At 29.6% G+C, this 21837-nt stretch overlaps 1 protein-coding gene across 28 annotated transcripts in view; it reads right to left on the bottom strand.

Moving 5' to 3' along the window:
• Nucleotides 1-21837, bottom strand: part of PMCA (plasma membrane calcium-transporting ATPase 3) — a 92137-nt gene that overhangs the window by 15006 nt on the left and 55294 nt on the right. For 7 of the 28 annotated variants that reach the window (XM_076404748.1, XM_076404734.1, XM_076404747.1 and 4 more), the window contains 14 exons: nucleotides 14500-14541; nucleotides 5152-5322; nucleotides 4816-5010; nucleotides 4465-4754; nucleotides 4197-4407; nucleotides 3183-3218; nucleotides 2344-2738; nucleotides 2045-2287; nucleotides 1615-1856; nucleotides 1114-1558; nucleotides 859-1053; nucleotides 591-797; nucleotides 329-527; nucleotides 58-269 (listed from right to left, as the gene is read on the bottom strand). In XM_076404748.1, the coding sequence (XP_076260863.1) occupies nucleotides 58-269; nucleotides 329-527; nucleotides 591-797; nucleotides 859-1053; nucleotides 1114-1558; nucleotides 1615-1856; nucleotides 2045-2287; nucleotides 2344-2738; nucleotides 3183-3218; nucleotides 4197-4407; nucleotides 4465-4754; nucleotides 4816-5010; nucleotides 5152-5308 (3027 nt within the window). In that variant the 5' untranslated portion in view covers nucleotides 5309-5322; nucleotides 14500-14541. Of the gene's footprint in view, nucleotides 1-57; nucleotides 270-328; nucleotides 528-590; nucleotides 798-858; nucleotides 1054-1113; nucleotides 1559-1614; nucleotides 1857-2044; nucleotides 2288-2343; nucleotides 2739-3182; nucleotides 3219-4196; nucleotides 4408-4464; nucleotides 4755-4815; nucleotides 5011-5151; nucleotides 5341-6069; nucleotides 6315-6620; nucleotides 6805-14499; nucleotides 14542-16445; nucleotides 16855-20988; nucleotides 21105-21837 lie in introns of those variants that run through there. The other 21 variants (XR_013005865.1, XM_076404756.1, XM_076404752.1 and 18 more) reach the window with 12 other exon arrangements.

Genomic DNA, 21837 nt, shown 5'->3' with positions numbered 1-21837 from the left:
TAAAGATAATTGGTTTAGTATATCGCATAAATACTTCCGTATCCGTTTAAGAATTACTTGTGATGCTGTTGTACCGATCCAGATAGTATAGAAAATTGGATTAGTGAATATGCCTTCAAATATATTTCTTTGTCCATGGATTTTTCTAGCATTGAATTCATTGAACAATGTCATCATGACAAAGGAATTGAATATAATGGTAAAGTGTTGTGAAGGTCCCGAGCCAATTGGCGCTCCACGTCCTGATTCAATATCCAACATTTTATCGCCTACAACAACAAAATTATGTCCGACGAACTAAACTTTAGGGTTTTAAGGATAAACTTACCGACAAACAATAAAGAAAAGATTACTGTCAGTTGATAAACAGCTTGTCCAAGTATGTTTTTCATCATCGTTCTAGAAATCAACGGTTTTGTTCTTCCATAGGGTTTCCTCAAAAGTAAATCACTCGTAGGTAATTCAGTAGCCAGAGCCAATGATGCCAAGGTGTCCATAATTAAATTAACCCATAACATTTGTACAGCCTAAATAAATGTTCATTTTAATTTCTATTAATGAAGTAGACAAATTATGTATGAAAATGTTACCTTTAAAGGACTGTCTTGTACTGCACATGCCCCAATAAAAGCAACAATTACAGCAACTACATTTACAGTAAGTTGGAACTGCAAGAATTTGGCTATACTGTCATACACATTTCTACCCCACATCACGGCTTTGACAATACTACTGAAGTTATCATCTGTTAATATAATATCGGAGGCTTCCTTAGCGACATCAGTACCAGCAATACCCTAAAAACATAATCGCCAAATATATTTTCACTTATTTTGAGATATCGATTATCATTCTCACCATAGCAAAACCAACGTCAGCCTTTTTCAAAGCCGGTCCGTCATTAGTACCATCGCCAGTTACGGCTACTACTTCTCTGTTTTCGCTGGCAGCACTGTCGATAATACCTTTCACAAGAATATATTTGTCAGTTGGTGATGACCGGGCTAGTACTCGCAATTTAGGCCAAACTTTATCCAATAAATGTTGTTGTACCTGATGAAGAGATGAGAAATTAACACGACGAATTTCGTTAATAAACACGGTATTACGTACGTCTCCAGATGCATCCCTAATTCTCCTGTTGAATTCCTTTCCTTCAAGAATAAGGAAGTCCTCATTTGGTTTAACGATACCGCATTTAGTTGCGATTGATCTGGCGGTGTTGATGTTATCACCAGTAACCATTCTGACAGTGATACCGGCTTTCTGACACTTTCTAATGGCATCGGGTACTTCGGGACGGACAGGATCTTCAATGCCCACAACGCAAAGACAAGTGAGATTACTGACAATATTAGCTTCATCGTCCCAGTTTGGTTCGTTATCAATGTGCACCTGATTGATCCCAGCTTTGTCAGGAACAAAGTCTTTGTATGCTATGCAAATAGTTCGAAGGCCATCGCAAGCCATCGGCTCGATAACCTGTTTTAACAATCTTTCCTGCATGTCACGAGTGAATTTTTCCAATCGGCCATCATGACCATAAATAAAGGCACACCTAAAATCGCACGATCAATACGATGCAGCTCGCAACAAGCTAAAACGAGATCTTACTGGTTTAAAATGATTTCAGAAGCACCCTTGGTGAATAATCTATATCCGCCTTCAGCACGAGGAATAACAGTGCTCATTGACTTTCTATCGGAGTTGAAAGTATATACTCGAGTAAAGGATTCCTCTGGATAGTCATCGCGAACATTTTGATAGTTTTTATTCAAATTTATCGTAAAACCCAACAGCGCGCATTCGGTTTTGTTACCCACTTGTTTCGGCAATTCAGTAGGGTCCTCAGGAAGCTAAAACAATATTTAATATTTCATTTATTTGCCGTATACAAAAGTATGCATACATTTGAATGTAAAGCACTTTAAAATTTAGGTAATATTTAGAAAATATTATCGGTGCAATTTTATATGAAACAATAATTTTGTGTATACATATAAATCGTTAAAAGAATATTCGAAACTGTGTCACGATTACTTACCATAATGCGCGATGTATAAGCGCAGTTGACAGCTATACCCTGTATAATAAGATTGCCAACTTCTGAGGGAATATCGCTAAATTTTGGAATCGTTTTACATAGTTGTTCGCAAATGTAAGATTGTACGACTGTCATTCGGTTGGTTGTCAAAGTACCAGTTTTATCAGAGCAAATGGCTGTAGCGTTACCCATGGTTTCACAAGCGTCTAAATGTCTTACTAAATTATTATCTTTCATCATTTTCTGAAACAATCGTTCAGTTAGCTATGTTCAAGCCACTATCGACACAAATGACTCACCTTAACACTATAAGCTAAGGAGAGAGTTACAGCCAACGGTAGACCTTCAGGCACAGCGACTACGAGAACAGTAACACCAATAATCAAATGATTGACAAGCTGACTGGCATAGGTATTCTTCCAAGGCAGCTGTTGAATTAAGAATGTTCGCACGCAGAATTGGATGACAAGGATAACGACAGTCAAAACAGCAATAGTTGATCCGGCATATCCGATTTGAATGGCTAGTTTAGTTAATTTCGCTTGCAAGACTGACTTCTCCTTCTTATGGCTAGACTCTGGAGGAGGTGCATTGTTCACGTGATTCTCTTTACAGTCCTGGGCATTATCGTGTTTGTTGGAAACTGGTGCTGGTGAATTCATATGACTATTTCCGGTGACATTTTCTTCATCCCCTAATCATAATTTATTTAAGTCAGTTACAAATATATTTAACTCTTGAGCCACCCAAAATGATTTCAATTTAAATTTAATAAACATTGTGATAATAAAATTAACACAATTTACATATTTATGACACATAAATATATAAATAGTATTTATATAAACAAAAATACCGAATGTTTATTATTCGACATTTTGTTTAACTGAAATAAAATTAGGGTGACTCAATTACCGATAACATTCAAAAAACATTTAACAAACATCTTTAGAAATTTAATTAGAAAAAATAAATAAATAAATAAGTTAAGCATGCAGGTAAATTATGTCTTAATTAGAAAAAACCTTTTAAAAATTGTTTATGTTTTTAAATCAATTGTTAGTTAATTAAATACAATGAATGTTTATTTAATCTGATTTAGATTTTCAATATAAATAAATAATAAAATTTTATTCACCTGTTAAACTTTTCTTCTTCCGCTGCTTTTTAGCTTCTGTACAAAAACACATGCAAAAGGAGAACATTAGCAATCTCAAAAACACTCCCAAAGTCCTGACATGGGTAAAATATAAAAAATCTGTGAAGGGCACTGCAGTTCATGGTTAAACTTACTCCAAACGAGATTATTAAATCAATAAACGAATGGTCAAGATAATTGTTCTAATCCTTATCCATGAACTGTAGGTGGCTAATAGCCAAATACTATATTTATATATAAAAATCATATACTAAAAGGATCACATACATGTATATCCCTGAGAAAATATATAAAAATTGTTAAAAATAAGTTGAAAAAATAAAAAATAAATATACAAAAAGTTTTGAAGAAAACTTGGGCCAAATATATCAAAAGATTTTGAACAAGGTTAAGTTAATTTTAAACCAGATGTAATCAATTTTTTTTAATATAATTTTATCCTAAACACCTAAATATAAGTGCCAATATTTTTAATTTTAAAATAAGTATAATGGGGAAGGGGTAAAATACACATGTATGTTATTTAAAAAAGGGGACAGGGGTAGAATAAATTGTAAATATACCGCAATCATTCTATTTTGTTGTTACAGACATTTAAATATGTGCAACTAACAGTAAGACACTTATATGTTGCTTTAATGCTTCATCTGTAAGTGCTCTTACTACAAATATAATAATATATTTTAAACTACTATAATTAAGATAGTGATAATGTTTTGAAACTTTTATTGCATTCTAAACAACCTATTTTGTGTGCTATAATACAATTAGTAAGTAAAATTTAAAGATTAAAATGTATCCTTAATCAAATAAGTAAGTTGTAAAAAGTAAGTTGAATAAATTTAAAATAATACTTTTAATAATAATAGTAAATAATAATGGAATAATTTTACTATACTGTAAGTAGAAGAGCCATTACAGATGGGATATTATAGGGGGGAGGGGGGTCACGAATCAAACAGTGACATGCGCATGGAATGAGGAAGAACGTACCTTTCTTCATCTTTTTAATTTCCTGTTCTTGTTGATCAACTGCTGCTCCAAGTAGAGTGAAAATGATACCAGCTTGAGAATTAACGCCTACAGCTGTAACTAGCATTTTTCCAGAACCTTCCATGACATGAGTACCAGAGAGAACCATTGGATCAAAATTTTCGCCTTTTTTAACATGATCTGATTCACCAGTTAGAGAAGATTCATCCACCTAACGATATATACCTGGTCAAAAACTGTCTCAAACCAAAATGTATCAGAATAGTACCTTTAGATCATTGGACTGTATGAGTATGCCATCAGCAGGTAAGAGATCACCATATTTCACTTGACATATATCCCCTACAACTATGTCACTGACTGAAATTTGCTTCACTTCACCCTGTCTAATAACTGAAAACTTGTGCTCTCCCTCTATTCGACTTTGGAGACCGCGAAATTGTCTTTCTTTAGTGTAATCATTAAACGCTGTCACTAATACAACTACAATTACTGAAATTAATATAGCAAGACCCTCAATCCACCCATGGCTTGTTTCATCATCATCAAAACCGCTTTCTAAAATAAAGATTCTTGTAAGATCCAAATATTAATTGCAAATAAAAAAACTTCTAATTACCGGAGTCTTCACTGGTTGGTTGGTAGAATGAAAGCCCCAAGGAAACAATAGCAGCTACTTCAAGAATAATTAAAGTTATATCTTGTAAAGCTTCCCAAACCAATTGTAAAAATGTTTTTGGAGGCTTTGGGGGTATTGAATTTGAACCGAATGTTTCTCTTCTATGTTCTAAATCTACATTTGACTCACTAAGACCTAAAATATTGAATTAAAAATAATGAAAATAGTATAGCTATAGTTCTAAAGGATTCAATTAGATGCCAATAATATTTTTTAACTAACTGAATCAATTGTTGAATATACTGAAAATAGATGATAGTTGCCATTGAAACTCACCGTCACTTGGGGATGTGTAAAGTTTCTTACATATTTCTTGTACACCACCCAAATCCTGAACCTTTTGAACTCCTTCGCGACCTCGGTGTTCCATGAGATCGCGGAGTTGTTTCAAGGATATTCCATATTGTGCGGGACGGCCGTCTATCGTAGCCATTTCTTACTGCAGTTCTGAAGCAAGAGAAATCACTGTTTAATACCTTAAGACCTGGAACCTTTAACACGAAAACCCGTATGACATTGTCGCACAACCGTTTATAAATTATTCCTACCACTATTACCTTTTAAGATTTTTATTCTAAAAATTATATCAACATTGACGTCTTTTTTAAGTGTTTTTGAGATATTTTTCCTCAATGACATCATATCAGCGTCAATCATTATCTTTCATTATATAAAAGATTTGAGGACACTTAAATTTACAATTATATTTACGTCATTCCAATGTACTTGTAAAGATAATCTAACGAAATGATTTAAAACCCCTATGTAATCAATCGTGCATCATACCGTTTGATATTAGGTTTTGAATAAAATAAGCCTGTGGAATACAAAATTTCGTTTAAAAATAGAATAGCGGTAGATAAGGTATGCAAAAAGAAATATTTATCAGAAAATATAAATATAATGGTTTAAGATACAGTTAAATTGTAAGCAAAGCATACCTTAACATCTTTCAAACAAGATATAGGATTAAATGAATAATACCATGTGATGACTAATTTACATTAGTTCCTTGAAATAAACATTATACTGTAGCTTAAAATACAGTGAATTAGTCCATAAAATAATATAATAAATAATAAATTTCACTAAAAGAAAATAGAACGGGTCTTTCATGTGTATTGTAACGTATGAGATGATCTAAAAATTAAAGCTTACAGCAAGTAGATGGTAAATAAAGACGATTAAGATTACCTTAAAATATCCAAGTGTGTATAAAAACATGAAATAATCTCACTATAATCTGTAGAAACCTTGTAAACCAAACTTGTCTAACTAATAAACAACAATGTTGGGTTATGTTCAAAAACTCCAACTCAATATACCGTTATCTCCATCTGTGAGTGATGGAACTAACCGGAGTGCAGTTAGTATTGGTTACTTTAAACGCCTATCACATGAAAACACTATCGTAACGTGTATAATTATTATGCTATCCCTGTTTTTCATGCGTCAACGTATATAAAAAAAGATACTGTAACAGACAATTGTTAGCGGTTACTTGAATCATACAACAGCAGCTATTGGGTCAGTCAGTGGTAAATATAAATCTATTATGTCATAAGTAAAATATTTATACAAACCCAAGATAAAAGATGCTAATAGTGATTTATAGTAAATTGATAGTTGGATAAAAATTAACTAAGGTAAACCTTGAGATATAAATAATACTGTTGTGTTTAAAAGCGTGGGATTTAAAAAATGTAAGAAAAGTAAAAATTAGGAAAAAACATATTTTACGGTACCTTTCCCCCTCGAACAATGGGAAAAATCGATCGCTCAATAACAATTCCGAGAAATCCTGGGATCTCAAATAAGGAGATATCCTCTCCACAATCCAGACAAAAGCAGTTTTAGCCAAACACGACTGAAGTTAAAAACACGACACAATATTCTACCACACTACCAAACGATTTTCTGTGATACAATGAACAATTAATGCGGAAAAATCTTCTTTTAATATCTAGGAGATGGTAAAGTTTTATGGGCAACACTTGAAAATTATATTAGGGTATAAGATATTTATTGTACTCTAGATTGCATTTACGTAAATTAACTTACGCGTTATGAAACAAAAGGATTATTGCTTGTAAAAATTATTATTTGTGTCATTATCTAAATGACAGGGTCCTAGCTAACTAAAAATGTTTATACTGGGTGTATTAAATATCAAATGTCAATACATTTTGCACATTTACTTTTGGGCATATTTAAATATTTACATTAGATTTTAGTTATTGGTTAGAAACCAAGGGGTATTTTGTAGTTATGTTTTTTTCTATGTTGGCTTTTAATGATTATAGATTGTTAATTACTTACTATTTATTTTTTATAAAGGCTTGTATATATAGCCCTATCATAACTGCTACATTATTTATTACTATGAAGGCATTCCGTTTTTAATATCATGAAGGCCGTGAATGCTTAACAAAAGTTCGATTCAATTAGTTTCAGAAACTAAATTTGATCAATAACTTAGGTTACTCAGGTATCGATTCATTTTGGATAAAAGTGTTCTAATTTAAAAAGATTTTTTTGTGTATTACGAAGTGTTTGAGCTATATATTAACGAATATGCGAAATGGTACAGCGATTAATTGATTTTTTTAATGTTATGGCTAATCCATTATGATTGGTTGAAATATTACAAGGAAAAAATCAAATGGCTTTTCATTATCCTTGACCTTTCAGGTATTTCTCTGGAACAGACCTTGGTTGAAATCTCTAGATTAGTATTTGGAAATGAGGAAATATTTTATAAAATAAAAATATGATATTAGTTTACAGTTAAAGAAAAAACTATTTAACTGAAGTGGAACTGTTTTGTTTTTATATGTTGCACTTTTTGATATCATATTGTCACCAAAGTATTTTTTACAAAAAATACGTCTTTATAAGAAAACAAATGCACGGTAAATTTTTGTTATCCAGTAATGCTATTATTTCACAACGAAAATATATTTTTAAAGCAAAACAAACGTATTAAAGCACATGGAAAGACTTTTATAAAAGATTAAGCTATTTATTTAACAATAAAAAGTATTTTCGAACTAAACAGATTAAATAAAGTCTATGGGAAAGCTTTTGCTGTCAAATGGTATTATTTTGTCACAAAAAAAGATATTTTGTAACAAAATATGGAATGCAAACACTTTTGCTGTTATTTATTTCACAATAAAATGTGATTTTATGAGAAAACAGATTAATTAAGGGGCAGCAATGTTATAATTTCACTACGGAACGATGTTTTAAAGCAGAACAAATTAATTAAAGTGCATGGAAAAAGTATTACAACCTAGTAATGCTAGATATTTCACAGTAGAAATGCTTTTATAACGAAACTAATTAATTAAAGTACACGGTAAACTTTCGTTTTTCATTAAAATTATTATTTCACTACAAAATCCTGTTTTTAAAGCAGAACAAATGGATTAACGCGTATGGGGAATGTATTGCAACAAAGTAAGATATTTTACGAGTTCGAATCCTGCTGGGGCATGGTCGTAAATTTATGTTTGTAATTGTTTAGTATTTGTGAATGTTCTAGGCAAGAATGTAATAAAATTCGACAAGGAAAATGATCCCCGTCACACCAGTAATCAGGCTGGGTAAGACCGGATGTCTTCTAGGATGATCTCGAAAGTTGGTCACTCGCCAGTCGGCAGGCTTAATGCTGAGGACCGTGGTTCGGAGCCCATGTTAAACTTTAGGCCCAGTCCAGATAAACCCATAGTTGGTAAAAGGAGACTTTAAAATATATAAAAAAATAATAATAAAAAAAGGCGCATTAAAATTTTGTTGCTGAATAAAGGAGGTGTTCATAAAACAGAACAAATTAATTAAAGCGTATGGAAAACGTATTGCAGCCCGGTAATTTAGGTTAGGTATTTCACAGTAAAAATCTTTTTATAACAAAACAAATTAATTGAAGTGTACAGTAAGGTTTTGGTGATCGAGTAATGCCATAAGTAATGAAATCATGTTTTTGAAGCAAAACAAATTAATTGAAACATATGGAAACGTTATTTCGGTAGTTATTTCGCAATAAAGATGTTTTTATAACAAAACCAAATTAACTGAAGTGTGTTCTAAAGCTTTTGTAACGGAGTAATACTATTACTTCGCAAAAAGGACCATTTTAAAACGAAACGAAATAACTGAAGTGTGTAGCAAATTTTTGCAGTTGAGTAATGCCATTATTTCTCAATAAAAAAAGTGTTTTTATAACAAAACAAGTTAATTGGAATGTCATCCTGGTATATTAAAACGTGTATTTTTTTTATCGTAAAAAAAAAACGAAATTTCCTGTTCTTCACGAGATTGCCTTGTTTGCTCATAAACTGGAAAAAAGAGACAATACATCCAGTCTGTAACGAAATGATCCAAAGGAAAATTACAACGTCGCCTATTCTAGTCTTCCAGCTTTATCTTTTATCCATACCGCTATAGTTCATATTTGCACGTTATTGACTAGTTCTCTGGAATAAATTGTAAAAAAGAACGTCATTTTGATTCTATTCACAAGGGAGACAGGTCGATACTCCGGCTTCGCCTACAAAACCAATTTAAAAAGTACCTCCTTCTAAAAATATTCTCCTTTTTTCCCCAGATACCCCCAAGCCAATAAACATCTTTCTTTTTCATATGATTAAGTTATGTGGGGCGAGAAAAATCTGCCACAAATCAAACAAATTCATGACTGTGAGTTAAGTTTAAGGGATTCATATTACGATAAATTAGGTAATATATGAACTTTTGCTGGTGCATTCATGTCACACCTTAATCATTGGGCACTATTAACAATATAAATGTTTATATAGAACAAATGTATTCTCAAACTTTTAGAGTTATCTAGTTATTCAGAAAGCTATAGAGCGCTGTTGATTTTGACGATTTAGAAGTGATAGAATTGACAGGTGATGAACTGAAACATTTAAAGTATCACGAGAGATGGCTATTGATTCCAATTGAACAGAGCATCACTTAAAGGAGACATCTACACGCTGTATTCACCAAGCATTATCCCATATATACATGTGATCATAAATAGTCAAATTTATTAAAAAAAAAAACATGAAACAAAATATGTATTCCATAGTTAACAAATCGCCATTTATTTTATCCAGTAAACCATAAATTCATTAACGAATATAACTAAATCGATATAATACTTCGAAGACAGTATTGTGACATTTACCTGTTAAAAGATCATAAATTTCATTGCTATTTAACTCTCTCTATTAAATTGAAGATATCTACTACTATTTCCCATATCGCTAATTTAATTTAGTACTTGCATGGATTAATTAAACTTGCTCCGCCAGTTATTTGATATATTAGACACGTCTAACTTCGATACTTATAATTTTATATTCTACGCATATACCCCACAATGGATAATAAATTGATAGGAAATTAAATTATAACGTTGTTATTTAATAACGAAAAATATGTTAAAGGATGATAAAACGTTTATAGTACAAAATTTAATAAATCCTACAGGAAATAAGATATGTTTAGTTCAAACGTAATAAATGTTAACAATATTGGACAGATGTTTCCTAACTTATAGTTCAAGATACATGATTTACAATGATATTATTGTCAAGGCTCTTTCGTACTATTCAGCTTTAATTTTATAGCATTATTTTAATAAGGCTGCTGATTTTTCATAAAATTCCTGTATAAAATTTAAATTTGGAGTTTAAATACTGTCAAGATTTTTTTAACAATGCAGCATTTCAATTTACAAAAAAATCCTTGATATTACAATCAGTAATTTAACAATATTCTTTTGAAAATTGAAAATAAATCGTCGAAACTAAATCTAATTGATGGTGGATTATGATAAAATTATCATTAATTATATATTTTTTTAAAACAAAATTTGCTTCAATATCTATTTTTCCATTAAAAACAGATATTTTACAAAAAAAAGATAATAAGGTCATTATTTAACAAAAAGAACAGGTGTTTAAAAACAAGTTTGTAAAAAATAATAATCTTTGATTTTGTAATTGCAAGTTAATTAGAATTATATTGACTGAACTGAATGAAAGTAAGAATAGAATTCAAAGAAAATGTTACTAACAGGTCAATTGAAAACTCCCCGGCCTGACACATAGATGGCGCTACTAGAATTAAATCCATATTTTTTTTAGTTAGCCCTAACCCTCAAAAGATGCGTGTATAAATTTAACAGCTGTCGGATCATTAGTTTGTGAATTATAGCATTTTGAGTGAAACAACTTTTGTTATTGTGAAAAAATGGATAAAACGGAATTTTGCGTGATATTGCTTTTTGAAGGGAAAAAATACAGTTGAAGCAAAAACTTGGCTTGATGCCGGTGAACGCAGTGGACGCCCAAAAGAGATTGTTACCGACGAAAATATTTTAAAAAATCCACAAAATGATTTTGTATGACCGTAAATTGAAATTGAATGAAATAGCAGACACTCTAAAGATATCATCTGAACGTGTACGTCATATCATTCACGAATATTTGGGTATGAGAAAGCTCTGTGCAAAGTGGGTGCCGCGCGAGCTCATTTTTGACCAAAAACAACAACGAGTTGATTATTCGGAACAGTGTAAGATGATCAAGCGTAATGAACCCGAGTTTTTGCGTCGATATGTGACAATGGCTCCTTCATTTCACTCCGAAGTCCAATCGACAGTCATCCGAGTGGACTGCACACGATAAACCTGCTCCAAAGGGTGAGAAAACGTAACAGTCGGCTGGCAAGGTTATGGCGTCTGTATTTTGGGATGCGCATGGAATAATTTTCATTGACTACCTTGAAAAAAGAAGGACCAGCAACAGTGACTATTACATAGCATTATTGGACCGTTTGAAGGACAGAATCGCCGAAAAACGGCCGCATTTGAAGAAAAAGAAAGTGCTGCTTCACCAAGACAATACACCATGTCAAAAATCCATGAATTGGGCTCCGAATTGCTTCCTCATACACCGTATTCTCCAGATCTGGCCCCCAGCGACTATTTCCTGTTCTCAGATCTCAAAAGAATGCTCGCTAGGAAGAAATTTTCGTCGAATGAAGAGCTGATCGCCGAAACTGAGGTCTATTTTGAAGCAAAGGACAAATACTACTACAAAAATGGTATCGAAAAGTTGGAGGGTCGCTATAATAAGTGTATCACCCTTGAAGGAAATTATGTTGAGTTAAAAAAAAACTAATTTTGCCAAAAAAATGTGTTTTACTATGGTAGGCCGGGGACTTTTCAATTGACCTGTTACATTTGTTGTTTTTTTTTCTTTCAATAAAAATACTGCAGAATTGTTTTATTGAATTACACGGTTTCTGACGCCATTATTCATAAATATCATATTAATGCTATTACGAAAAACCGCTATAAAAAGGTACAAGGACATACGTTTATGGATGTGGAATTGCTCCTACACCATTTAACACAAATTAGAGGTATTAGTTATGATATGACGCTTGAACGTTGAATTAAATTGTATTTGCCAATTTTTGTTGTTGTTTCCGAGTTGTCAGCTTCGGTAAGTGTCACCCTGATTCATCCAATTCCAATCATTAAATGTGATAACCATTTTCTTGTTAATAATTAGTTAGTCAACGGTGATGATATCATTAATTACGTCAGTTTGGAAAAGATATTTCATTTATCAGGTGATGTCATTGACACGAAGACGTGATATTGGAAATCGATTCATGAAATTAAATATGTACCACTCAAGGCCAAAACATTAAAATTCATTATTGTTTTTTTTCGTGCATGGAACTAAAATAGTTTTTCCTGAGGCTAAGATTATAATATCGTTCTATCAAACTCTGTCTACCCTATTTGGGAGTCATAAATACACGACGGGTATTTTATTTCGGAGTTCCCGTTTGCCAAACAAAATTAGAAACTCATTAAGAATAAATAACTAACGTCCATAAATGAAATCCTGTAAAAATCGCGAAATAAAATTTATTAGCAATGTTTCTCCAGAAGAAATTCACGAACCCACTTCTTTTATGATGAGGCATTAATATTAAGTTTATTTATTTATCTAATAAATAAAATGTGAGCTGTGTTGGCTTCTTTTTGAAGTATGTTCTATTTCAATATTAGTTACATGAAAAACCGGATCTTTTTGGTCTCAAATAATGTTAAAAAAAAACTGATAAATTCTTTCCATCTTCATATTAGAAGACAAGTCAAGAGACACCTGCATTCTATCTTGAAATAACTTTTTTTTTGTGATAAACAACTCATTCATTTAAAGAAAATATGTATGGAGTGATAAAAACCAAACTGGTTTAAAAGAAGTTTAAGAATAAGTTAACATATTTGAAAGTGTAATTTAAACGACATCATAAAAATCACAAAAAACGACATCATAAAAATCACAAAAGACCGAAACACCAAAATTAAAACAAATCCTCTTATATTTATTTATCTATATAACAAATATAATTATTTATACAAGTCGTTGTTCTATAGTTGGAATGTTAAACAAAACGATATTTAAAGCAATTATCTTTTCATAGCACTGTACACAAGATATGACAAATTAATGGTTATTTTTATATTAAATACTAAGCTTGTTCTTGTTTCATATAACCATCATTTTCTGGTATCGGTTAATAAAGCAATATATAACAAGTTGAAACATAGTTTTATATTTGAAATAATAAAACTGAAATTGTGCCAAAATTAATGTCCGACGACAAACAAAATGGCAGATTAAATGGATTTTTATTGTTGTTTGTCCATAAAAGATCTTTAAATAAAATGATTTTGCCATTATGTTGTAGTTTTTACATGGCTAGTTTTTTTATTCTATAAGAAATCATGAGATATTATAATGAACATATAAATTAAAATGTCCTGATAGAGTATGGCCATACAAAGTGTTTAAGTTTTTCTACATTCTCAGAGTTCTGGCGGAAATCCAAACGAAATTTGGCAGTCGTATAAAATAACATATATCACAAAAGAATAATTACTTTCTACCAAATATAAAGTTTATTCGATAAATAATATAATAATTATATTTGTGTTTAAACAAAAAATTAAGATTGGGACTGTCACCTTCACCAATTTAACATTAACTTCTTATACTTTATTGATTTTATTTAGTTTAAATAGGACGAAATCCGGCGATTTTATGAACGTTTTGTCTTTCCTAGTCGGGAAAGCAATATTAAAAGGTATTCGTATCACGCCTTCGTAGAAAATGACTTCTTTACAGGAATAACAATATCGATTTATTGATTCGTAGGTATACAGAAATGCCCAGAAAACAAATGTATTTCTTTTATATACCTAACCTCATTCTCTCGATTCTTTATAAGAGTACGGCAAACAGTTTTATCCGTTACGAGTTAGACAATCTCATAAAACCTGAGTTATAATATACAAGGGATTTATTTTTAAACCAACCAACGTTGTTCTTTCGCGTCGTTACAAAATGCTAGGGAAACGAGTAATGTTCTTTTGTAAATGAAAAACGATATATTATAAGAGGAGGAACAATACCAACGCATCTATCATACCCTCAATGACAAGAGGAAAAATCTTTTTATCTCTCAACGTAATAGTGATACAAGAATTACGTATTTTCATTTAATAAAGTTTCTATTGCTTACCTGGCAATCCTGACTATTTAATCAATATGATTTATCATTTACCTGTAACCAAAAAATACTTGATGTCTTTTACTGAGCAAAATAACAATTAAAAATGCTTTATTTAAAGGATAAACGTCAACGAATATTCGCTTCAAATATATAATAGAAAAAGAAAACAAATTATATCAAAATAATCGAAATGTTCATGTTGTTTATCTATCGATGTATCATTGTAACGTTTAAATTAATTAACTGTCTAAATATATTTAGCATTAAATAGTAAATGTTAGCTAATTAGGATACAATGATATATCATAAAGTGATTAGTATAATATATTAGCATTCGATGTGGTTCTGAAGCAATTATTTCAAAAAAAGGATATATGTATGATATGCCACACGTATAGCTATCATCTATTTTTAACTATTAGCTACTGTTTAATTTTTCTTCATAGAACGTTCTATTACAGGTGAGTAATACTGAATATAAATTTTAATATTTCAGAATGCCTGTATATAAATATTTACTGGTGATGATCAATTTATTAAACTAATTCTAGATGAGGTAATAACAGAGATTTTTTTGATATATTCAAACAAATTTGCGCAATATGTTCTGAATCGATACTTGGTTGTTTAAAATTCCTGTGTAGTATTTTTTTCCAAATGCTAATTCTAAATTGAGCGTCCAACGCGTGTATATGCGAGTGTTTTATTTACGGACTTAAACTGTTGTTAATTAAATTCCAAGATTACCTGCGATTTTAAATTGTAATAACAAAAATGTACACCACCGCTCGAACCACACAGAACAAGAATAGACATGAAGCCTGAAGCTATTATTACGGCCGGTATTATCTACTTTGCGGAAAAGACAAAAGTCCGATGTTAAAAAGAACAAATCTATTTATTTACACTCCCTGTTCTATTTAACGTTATTTATCTGAAATCCATATTCAAGCCACACCTATACCTAACGTTTTAATAATTCTCTTTTCGTTGTAATTTTTTTTTGTTCACCGAAAAGGTGAAAGAATAGATTTATTTTAAGACATCATCGGCCTATTTCCGCTCTTAACAATGTGTGCCAATGGTAAACGAAAGAAAACCTTTACAGTTTAGTGCCGATATTGTTAAATTTGCAGCATGGGATGTCAATTTTTTTTTGTAAACTTTTATATATATATATATATATATATATATATATATATATATATATATAAATGACGAAAGTAAAATAATGACATCAGTATGCTGGTAAATAAGTTTGGCAACAGTGAAAAAACGAAAATAGAATGTCTAGTCAGAAAGTGACATAAAATTCCACCAAGAAGTTATTTTAAAAATTAGGGATCTTACGATTTGCAAAAAAACTGAGCTGATAACGTAATAATTATTGTTGTTTTTAGTTAACGTTAGAAGAGACCAAAAGCACTGGTTATTAGATAACGGTATGTATACCGCAGATTATTTTTGCCAAGATCATTGCCGAGTTTAACAGGCTATGAAGTATTTATTTAATTGTGAGTTAGACAGGTTAGCTAAATATAAATTGTTGTGTGATTAATTTTAAGAATTTTATCGGTTTCAGATCGATTATTGTGACTCTTTATATAACGTATTTGAAAAAAAAAATCGACCGTCCTTGGATTAAAAAGTTGTCGCAAATTTTGGACGGGATTTCAGACGGTATATTACGTCAAAGGAACAAAATAATCTTTTTTTAATTAGGTTCGTCTAAAAATAAATAGTACCCCGTATCAAACTGGAAACTGACAGATGGGTCATGGTCGCGAACACTTCCTTTTGGGCCTTTCTACATCCAGAAAACCTATAAATAGGTATATAATGGTGATCGAACAAAAAATAAATAAATAATTTATCTGAAGAGTTGAACGGGTTGAAGTTTAAAATGAAGAGAGAGAGAGAGAGGGACTATAAATAGCGAAAAGAAAATAACTTACTTTACCGTATAGTTGCAGTAAAAGCTTGGAATACTAATTTTAGCTAGAATAATGATCGAATTCCGTTGTACTTTTTCGACTCAACTGCGAATAGCTCCAGGTATTTTTATGAGAATACACGGCGAACATTTTGACATTGCTGAATGACTTCAGCTGGTGAAAGGCCGAAGCCGCATCTCTTCGCACTCTTCTCTCGCTCAACAAATCTCGAATTGATGGTGGATATTTAAAATCGGCAGAGGGAACGAACGCTACGGACCCGGTATACACGCACAGATACACGCACCATGAGACGATGGTCCACTGATGACGTAATTGGTTATCTACCGAGCCAACTGATCGTTTTAAATTTGTAAATATCTGGGACGCCGAGTGCGAACGCAACCGTAGTCGAAATCTGGATGAAGCTGACTGTGGGCCGGCGTTGCCGGTTCTCCGGGAAAACTTGCGCGGAAAATCCCTCGCTCTGTTATACCCCCACCACCACAACTAGACCCATATTTGTTCTAATTGCCGTTTAGTTCTCTTAAGCAAAATTCATATATACATATGGATTCCGCGTTATTTTACCTCTACCTTTTATAAAATACCACCCCCTAATACAATACTTCCAATACTAATCCTACTAATCATAAAAATATTAATAAATATATTTGTTTCTCTGGAAGACTCTATCCTATTCATCTCTTTCTGTTATAATGTATAATTTATTAGTTATTTATTATGTATTAGTTATTTTACCTCTACCTTTTATAAAATACCACCCCCTAATACACTACTTCCAATACTAATCCTACTAATCATAAAAATATTAATAAATATATTTCTTTCTCTGGAAGACTCTATCCTATTCATCTCTTTCTGTTATAATGTATAATTTATTAGTTATTTATTATGTATTAGTTATTTTACCTCTACCTTTTATAAAATACCACCCCCTAATACAACACTTCCAATACTAAACCTACTAATCGTAAAAATATTAATAAATATCATATTTGTTTCTCTGGAAGACTCTATCATATTCATCTCTTTCTGTTATAATGCATAATCAACTTAAAAGATATTTATAGTGAAGGATAATAATATGGCCAAAATTATTCCTATTAAAATGGTATCAGTTACAGTCTAAACACAAAAAAAACCTAAAAAATATGTAAGTAAATATAAATTCAACTGCTTCCAATTATTAAAATCCCATTCAATTTTAATCGAAATCAGTTAATTAATGATCAAAAACACTACACATATCTTTCATAGTTCCAGAATTATTCACGTTAAATATTCTTAGTTTTATTTAATCTGAAAATTATATTTAATCTCAAGCTTATTTTTGTTTTCAAAAAAGAAGTTCATATCTACATATTTCATTGTAAAATTCACAGTAAAACATCTTTTTTCACATATCTTTCATATTTTTTGAGTCCCAAAGAATTATTTTGTTTCAGAATTATATTTAAACCATTCAAATTTTGTGTTTTGAATTGAACACAACTAGACCCATATTTGTTCTAATTGTCGTGTAGTTATCTTTTATTAAAAAAAGAAAGAAAAAAACAATATATCGAAAAGAAGTCCATATCTACATATTTTAATATAAAATTTACAGCAAAACATATTTTTTTCACATATCTTTCATAATTTTCCCTGAATCCTGAGTGAGAGATTATTTGATTTCAGAATTATATTTATTCAAATCCTTATGTTTTGAAAATAAGAAAAACAATATAACTCACATCATTTTCCTAGATTTCTAATTTAATGTTATTAATTTTTGATTCCTAATAAATTATTTAGATTCAAAGTTATATAAAAAAAAACAGAAAAGAATATAACTTATATATCATTATCAGAATTTATAATTTAATATCTTCGGATATCAACAATCAAATGCCATAAAATCAAAAGGAATTTTATATTTAATTCAATCATTTATTATTTACAAAATCATTATTGAAAACTATTTATATTAAAAATTAATTTCATAAAAGATTTTCTTTAAATTTAATATTGTTCATTATTGCGTCCTAATATTTATTTAATATACCTACACTGACCAGAAAAAAAACAATAATCTGTACATTCCTCATTTATTTCTCCTCCAAAACATCCACTAATTTAATAACATACCGGTCTTTCAATCAATTCCTATTAAATATAAGTATATATTAAATAATAAGCAAAAACAACAATATCGTCCAATATATTAATGAAAATTATTTTTATTAAAAAAGCTTGTTTTTCCAACAATTTTAATTTAATATTAGGAATTTTAGCTTCATAAGAATTAATATTTAACAGGCTAAATAAACATAATCATTAATATAATCAGATAAAAATGTAATATCCACTATTATTAAATATATATCAACAATAATTTAATTATTTATATATTTTTGAGTCCTTGAGGAATTATTTTGTTTCAGAAAAATATTAAAACCTTTCAAATTTTGTGTTTTGAATTGAACACAACTAGACCCATACTTGTTCTAATTGTCGTGTAGTTATCTTTTATCAAAAAAAGAAAGAAAAAAACAATATATTGAAAAGAAGCCCATATCTACATATTTTAATATAAAATTTAAGTAAAACATATTTTTTTCACATAACTTTCATCATTTTCCCTGAATCCTGAGTGAGAAATTATTTGATTTCAGAATTATATTTAAACTATTCAAATCCTTATGTTTTGAAAATAAGAAAAACAATATAACTCACATCATTTTCCTAGATTTCTAATATAATGTTATTAATTTTTTATTCCTAATAAATTATTTAGATTCAAAGTTATATTAACATCATTCAAAAATTTGTATTAAAAAAAAACAGAAAAGAATATAACTTATATATCATTAGCAGAATTTATAATTTAATATCTTGGGATATCAACAATCAAATGCCATAAAATCAAAAGGAATTTTATATTTAATTCAATTATTTATTATTTACAAAATCATTATTGAAAACTATTTATATTAAAAATGAATTTCATAAAAGCTTTTCTTTAAATTTAATATTGTTCATTATTGCGTCCTAATATTTATTTAATATACCTACACTGACCAGAAAAAAAAACAATAATCTGTACATTCCTCATTTATTTCTCCTCCAAAACATCCACTAATTTAATAACATACCGGTCTTTCAATCAATTCCTATTAAATATAAGTATATATTAAATAATAAGCAAAAACAACAATATCGTCCAATATATTAATGAAAATTATTTTTATTAAAAAAGCTTGTTTTTCCAACAATTTTAATTTAATATTAGGAATTTTAGCTTCATAAGAATTAATATTTAACAGGCTAAATAAACATAATCATTAATATAATCAGATAAAAATGTAATATCCACTATTATTAAATATATATCAACAATAATTTAATTATTTATATATTTTTGAGTCCTTGAGGAATTATTTTGTTTCAGAAAAATATTAAAACCTTTCAAATTTTGTGTTTTGAATTGAACACAACTAGACCCATACTTGTTCTAATTGTCGTGTAGTTATCTTTTATTAAAAAAAGAAAGAAAAAAAAATATATTGAAAAGAAGTCCATATCTACATATTTTAATATAAAATTTACAGCAAAACATATTTTTTTCACATATCTTTCATCATTTTCCTTGAATCCTGAGTGAGAAATTATTTGATCTCAGAACTATATTTAAATTATTCAAATCCTTATGTTTTGAAAATAAGAAAAACAATATAACTCATATCATTTTCCTAGATTTCTAATTTAATGTTATTAATTTTTGATTCCTAATAAATTATTTAGATTCAAAGTTATATTAATATCATTCAAAACTTTGTATTTAAAAAAAAACAGAAAAGAATATAACTTATATATCATTATCAGAATTTATAATTTAATATCTTCGGATATCAACAATCAAATGCCATAAAATCAAAAGGAATTTTATATTTAATTCAATCATTTATTATTTACAAAATCATTATTGAAAACTATTTATATTAAAAATTAATTTCATAAAAGCTTTTCTTTAAATTTAATATTGTTCATTATTGCGTCCTAATATTTATTTAATATACCTACACTGACCAGAAAAAAAAACAATAATCTGTACATTCCTCATATATTTCTCCTTCAAAACATCCACTAATTTAATAACATACCGGTCTTTCAATCAATTCCTATTAAATATAAGTATATATTAAATAATAAGCAAAAACAACAATATCGTCCAATATATTAATGAAAATTATTTTTATTAAAAAAGCTTGTTTTTCCAACAATTTTAATTTAATATCAGGAATTTTAGCTTCATAAGAATTAATATTTAACAGGCTAAATAAACATAATCATTAATATAATCAGATAAAAATGTAATATCCACTATTATTAAATATATATCAACAATAATTTAATTATTTATATATTTGGTCAACAGAAATTACCGATACAATTTTAGTAATTATTAAAGAAGGATATTTTAGATAACAACTTTTCATCAACGCTCAGTAACTAGCAACTCGCGTTTGAATGAAATTTTTAAAAATATATTATGAGTTACCTTGAATCTAAACCAGAATCAATTGGTATTATCCCAATATAATAAGTTTTCACAAACAGTACTTAATCTGATATTGCTACTCATGAAATGCATTAAGATAACAAGATACTTTTAAATTTTCGGCACTGTGTGTTGATAACCTCACTCACTCACTCAATGAGAATCCAAAAGTCTATATATATATATATATATATACGTCTTTAATAGGTTTTTATCGTATGTTAATATTTTCAAGTAATTGATAACGAAATATGTAATAGGGCAGATTTAGATGTTATCAATAGACCTTAGGAGAATAAATATATTTAAGTCATAGTGCAGAGTGCAAAAATAAACGAGTAATAAGTAGTAAAAATGTGCGTTATTTTCGTCATTCCTTACAAATATTAAACAATGAATTTTTATTATATTATTTTTTGTACTATGGAATAATCTAATTATATAATTTAATTATTAATTAAATAACAGTGATTTAAATTTCGAGGAAACTAAAAATAATATTCTGTTGGTCATGTGTGTCTGTGTCTGTGTGTGTGATTGATTTTGAGGTCGGACGCAAATCTAAACCAGACATAAAAACAAGATCCGGCAACAGCGCATCGGGATGCTATGCGACTCGAGTCTGGATGATCGGGAATCGCCTTCGTGACGCCAGCTACTCTTCATAATGTAAAACTCTCTCTTGCCAAACTTTTTGTCTAAGCATTTACGGCATTTACTTTTGATATATTCCTATCTGAAAACAATTTCACAAGCGCAACTGGCATCATTTGTCTCTTCCAGAACAATGATTTCGACTCATTCGCTTATACTATTGCACAAGTAGATGAATGAAAAATCCGTTTGTAT

This window comes from Rhynchophorus ferrugineus, unplaced genomic scaffold (assembly GCF_030347505.1).
Source record: "Rhynchophorus ferrugineus isolate W39M unplaced genomic scaffold, kcgeb_rfMv2 rfM5, whole genome shotgun sequence".
Lineage (NCBI taxonomy): Eukaryota > Metazoa > Arthropoda > Insecta > Coleoptera > Curculionidae > Rhynchophorus > Rhynchophorus ferrugineus.
The sequence above is the reverse complement of the archived record's forward strand: the minus strand, read 5'-3'. Positions and strand labels throughout refer to the sequence as shown.